This window comes from Trachurus japonicus, chromosome 2, assembly GCF_045865225.1.
Source record: "Trachurus japonicus isolate A0001 chromosome 2, Traja_1.0".
Taxonomy (NCBI): Eukaryota; Metazoa; Chordata; class Actinopteri; order Carangiformes; family Carangidae; genus Trachurus; species Trachurus japonicus.
This window is the reverse complement of record NC_140908.1, coordinates 9,799,542-9,804,463: the sequence shown is the minus strand read 5'-3', so window position 1 is coordinate 9,804,463 and position 4,922 is coordinate 9,799,542. Positions and strand designations below refer to the sequence as shown.

Here is a 4,922-nt window from a genome sequence, read left to right as displayed (position 1 = left end):
GCCTACTGTATCTTCAGAAAAGACAGAACAAGTATGGGAGCGACTACAAAAATCAAGAGAGCTAGTATGAACGACAACCGAGCCCACCTATTGATGTACCTCATTCATGTTATTAAATACATCTGTGCAATTCCCGCTTTGAAATACCTACAACAGGTGCTGCAACTACACTCACCTAATCTAATCCTTTTTATTTTCAAGATAACCTGGTTGGTTTTATGACAACACCTACACATTGTATCCCAGCCAATGGATGAAGATGTAATTAGATCCAATACTTGACTACATTAGTAAAACAATACTCCTTGGTTTGGTATAACTTCTGTATGAACATAGATTATGAATAAAATATACTGTTTATGCTCAAATAGGCTGTTCAGTTTGTAGCAATGGCGTAATGCAGTAAACCATCAAATATGACCTACCATTAAAACACATGGGATTGGTAAAAAAAAAAAAAGAAAGAAAGAAAAAAAAGCCAATTAGGTTAGCTTCTGTGGTCACAATCTAAGTAAAATGATAAATGTCTGTAAAGGTCACTAAATAAAATTATATTTTATTGTTTTAGGTACCCCTTGCACTTGCACCAAGTACCACTAGTGGTCCGAGTACACTGCCCTATATCCTTAACCTTGATACTGTGCTTTGCTCTTTCCTCTTATTCCCCCTGCTTCTTGGTGACTTTTATTTTCTAATGCATATTAACGCCTTACATTGTCATAATTTACATCAAGAGTAACACTGGCTTTTATACTGTCACATTCAAGCTGTCACACACTTGTGTCTGTCTGTGGAGGGCAGAATGTCAGCTGGTAGGGTTTAAGCTCTTGCGCATGCGCAATCGCCATAGTGACGTTGCACGCATGCGCAGTCGGCCCCGGCGGTCATTCATTATAAAGCCGCAAGTTGCTCTGTCTCTTTCCACCTTCAGCCATTTTGACAATGTTAGGAGCTGTGGGACGTTGCTGCACCGGGGCTCTGCAGGCTCTCAAGCCTGGGGTCCAGCCCCTCAAGGCTCTTGTCGGATCCCCAGCCGTCCTTTCACGTAAGCCTTCTCTATGCTTGTGTGTTTTTAGTTTTGTTTTTTGAGCGAAATCGACTTCAGTCAGAAAAGAGGGCAGGGACCATGCTAACCATGCTAAGTAGCAGCAACACGCTGGCGCAACTAGCAGGCCGGAGCTGATGGGAAATGTCAAATTTTGAAATCTATTGCAATTGATCCAAATCTTAATATTGACCCATATGATCACATATGCTTCCTGTGAACAGATACCGAGCGTCATTTTAGTGACTAGACGGTGTTTTTCTGGTGCCAGACGCAATGACCTTTGTGTAATGACATGAGGCGGTGCACAGCCCGGCTAAGTTAGCATCAACTGCTGCATGTTGCATTTCTGCACAAATCAAACCAGGCCAGATGACAAGCAGGATTATTGAAACGTCATCTGAGCTCACAGATGCTTTATTATTGATTAATAACGAATAATAAAAGCCGTGTGCATTGTAACTACACTTGCCATTGAGTTGTCCTGTATTAGCAACATTAGCTTTGAAGTTTCATTTCATTCATCTGTCAGTCCTTGGGAGTTCACGTGAGCCGGTCTGGGTTTATTTGGTGGGTTTACACGAAGGGTTTTACAAACCTATGCATGTCTTTCTTACAAAGAACCAGTGATTTCATTTAAGATGTTTCTTTTTTAAGCTGATTAACAGTTTGGCTTCACAACAGACCGTTGACATTGAGACGCAGCAGCGATCAGACCAGACACCACGCAGTTTAAGTAAAGCTGTCCTATTTGGGGCTTAAAGGCCATGTGCATACTCCACAAGAACAGAAAAGGGAAAGAACGGATTTCATTCTTTTAAACTTGTTGTTTTTTCTCAAGGTTGCAAGAACAAAGTTCGTTCTGACCAGGACATTTCACATTTCCAATCACATAATAGTTGTCAGACACCATATTAGGAAAAAACATCTGCCCAGATGTGTCAAGAACAAGCTGCAGGAAAAGAATGACATCATTTGAGAAGGACACATTTCTCTGTTCTTGGAGTATGTACAGGCCTTTTATTATTAGACTGAAAAACAGCTGGAGCAACACAAAACCACGGCTGCATGCACTTAAATAAATGCACATTGTCTTAATCAACTTACAGGCAGAGACTATGTCGCTCCCGCCGCCGCTGCCAGCGTCGCCAACGGCCGCATCGTGGCTGTCATCGGAGCCGTTGTCGACGTCCAGTTCGACGAGGGGCTTCCTCCCATCCTCAACGCTCTGGAGGTCAAAGGCCGCGAGTCCAGGCTAGTCCTGGAGGTGGCCCAGCATCTTGGTGAGCTCATAGGACCAGAACCAGAACCTTGAGCCCTGCGTCCCCTACAAATAGAAGAAAATACATTCACCTGTTAGACATGGAAATGAACTGAAATTGTGCTTCTTGTTCTTTAGGGGAGAACACAGTGCGTACCATCGCCATGGACGGTACTGAGGGTCTGGTCCGTGGACAGAAAGTGCTGGACACTGGTGCCCCCATCAGAATCCCAGTGGGTCCCGAGACCCTGGGCAGGATTATGAATGTCATCGGCGAGCCCATCGACGAGAGAGGTCCCATCTCCACCAAACAGTGAGTGAAACTGATCTGCAACATAAATAAATAAATAAAACTTTAAAGTGACTTTGATAAATAACCGTTGTTGCTTCCTACAGAACCGCCCCCATCCACGCTGAGGCCCCTGAATTCACCGACATGAGCGTGGAGCAGGAGATTCTGGTCACTGGCATCAAGGTTGTGGACCTGCTGGCCCCCTACGCCAAGGGAGGAAAGATCGGTATGTGTGTGAATTCAGCTGTTGCACCATACATGCCACCGGGGATATTTAGAAAACTTATACCATGCATTTCTCGTTTTGTTTGGCAGGTCTGTTCGGTGGTGCTGGTGTGGGCAAGACTGTATTGATCATGGAGCTGATCAACAACGTGGCCAAGGCCCATGGTGGTTACTCCGTGTTTGCCGGTGTGGGAGAGCGTACCCGCGAGGGAAACGACTTGTACCATGAAATGATTGAGTCTGGTGTCATCAACCTGAAGGACACTACCTCAAAGGTGGGGGATTGTGGAAATGCAATAAAAACATTTAAGCTTGTAACACTGAAATATGGGGTATTTATACATGTTATACAATGTTATGGAAATGAACGTCACCCACTGACCTCGGTTCCTGTCTCCTTCAGGTGGCGCTGGTGTACGGACAGATGAACGAGCCCCCCGGTGCCCGCGCCAGAGTGGCTCTGACTGGACTGACAGTGGCCGAGTACTTCCGTGACCAGGAGGGTCAGGATGTGCTGCTCTTCATCGACAACATCTTCCGCTTCACACAGGCTGGCTCTGAGGTCTGTTAACGACTCACGTTAATAAATAAATAATTATTATTCATTGTATCTAAACCTCAAGTTTTACTACGAATGGCGTCTTAATACTGACTTGTTCATCCTACCTTACCAGGTGTCCGCTCTGCTGGGTCGTATCCCCTCCGCTGTGGGTTACCAGCCCACTCTGGCCACTGACATGGGAACCATGCAGGAGAGAATCACCACCACCAAGAAGGGTTCAATCACATCTGTGCAGGTAAATGATTAATTAGTGGATAATTTGTATTCAGATTTATCTGTGAAATCTGGTCTTGTAGTCTAATCAACCCCCCCTCCCACCAGGCCATCTATGTGCCCGCTGACGATCTGACTGACCCTGCCCCCGCCACCACCTTCGCTCACTTGGACGCCACCACTGTGTTGTCCCGCGCCATCGCTGAGCTGGGTATCTACCCCGCTGTCGACCCCCTGGACTCCACCTCCCGTATCATGGACCCCAACATTGTCGGCTCCGAGCACTACGACGTCGCCCGTGGCGTGCAGAAAATCCTCCAGGTTAGACTTCATCATTTTTTACTTCCTACACTAGGATTTTTTTTTTTTTTTTTTTTTTTAATTTGACCATAGCAGTTAAACATTTTTGTTTTTTTCTCTCCTGTAGGACTACAAATCCCTGCAGGATATCATTGCCATCCTGGGTATGGATGAGCTGTCTGAGGAGGACAAGCTGACCGTGGCCCGCGCCCGCAAGATCCAGCGTTTCCTGTCCCAGCCCTTCCAGGTGGCCGAGGTCTTCACTGGCCACATGGGCAAGCTGGTGCCCCTCAAGGAGACTATCAGTGGCTTCCAGAGCATCCTTGGCGGTAAGTGTGCAACCTTTGTTTTTAGATATTACTGGTGATCCATACCTACTTGAAAATCTATTTGTTTTTAAATACTAATCTTTTGATTCTTACCCTGTTTCCTGTAGGTGAGTACGATGCTCTGCCCGAGCAGGCTTTCTACATGGTCGGCGCCATCGAGGAAGTTGTCCAGAAGGCCGAGAAGCTGGCTGAGGAGCACTCATAAACATCTACATCAGTTGTGTGGAGAGAAAAGGAAAAGAAAAAACAAAGAGGGGGGTCCTTCGGTTAGGGAGCACTTGGTTTGTAAAACATGTCAAAAAAATGTACCTGTCCTGTCATCCTGAAAGAAAGTTCTATTTAATGTTTCCAATGAAAGATGGAATAAAACACTGTCTTTACACAAAAACAAACTTGTCAACTGTATATTTCCTATAGGCTTTAATTGTCATAGTTGAGAATAATGTTCTTAATGGGGGAATTTCATGAAATGGCTGTCCTCATCTGCTCTTACCACTAGATGGCATTCTTGAGCCATGCAAGGCTACCTGAACTGTGTTGCAGCTTGTCATGTACTGAAATAAAACAGTGGACAAACAGTGTGTTTTTGATTCAAATTGTAGGCCATAATTAAAACTCATGCAGGCATTACAGCTTTACAGGGAAATGGGGTTTAATACATGTCTGATCCAAGTTGCTCAGTATCATTTACATAT

At 45.1% G+C, this 4,922-nt stretch overlaps 1 protein-coding gene across 1 annotated transcript; it reads left to right on the top strand.

Annotated features, from left to right (window-relative positions):
* The first annotated feature begins 923 nt into the window (after positions 1–923).
* On the top strand, positions 924–4,619 carry LOC146990819 (ATP synthase F(1) complex catalytic subunit beta, mitochondrial). The gene is made up of 10 exons (XM_085799821.1): positions 924–1,045; positions 2,155–2,328; positions 2,445–2,619; positions 2,703–2,824; positions 2,914–3,098; positions 3,227–3,385; positions 3,498–3,620; positions 3,707–3,919; positions 4,026–4,227; positions 4,335–4,619. Exons 1-10 carry the CDS (start codon positions 943–945, stop codon positions 4,430–4,432), a joined length of 1,554 nt encoding a protein of 517 aa, XP_085655947.1. The 5' UTR covers positions 924–942; the 3' UTR covers positions 4,433–4,619.
* Positions 4,620–4,922: the final 303 nt, after the last annotated feature.

Bases quoted from the DNA above. Each gene is read 5' to 3' on its own strand.
- LOC146990819 (XM_085799821.1), top strand. From the start codon at position 943: ATGTTAGGAGCTGTGGGACGTTGCTGCACCGGGGCTCTGCAGGCTCTC. The intron at 2,329-2,444 runs GTGAGCTCATAG...CTTGTTCTTTAG, and splicing joins GGAGGTGGCCCAGCATCTTG to GGGAGAACACAGTGCGTACC. The intron at 2,620-2,702 runs GTGAGTGAAACT...TGCTTCCTACAG, and splicing joins GGTCCCATCTCCACCAAACA to AACCGCCCCCATCCACGCTG.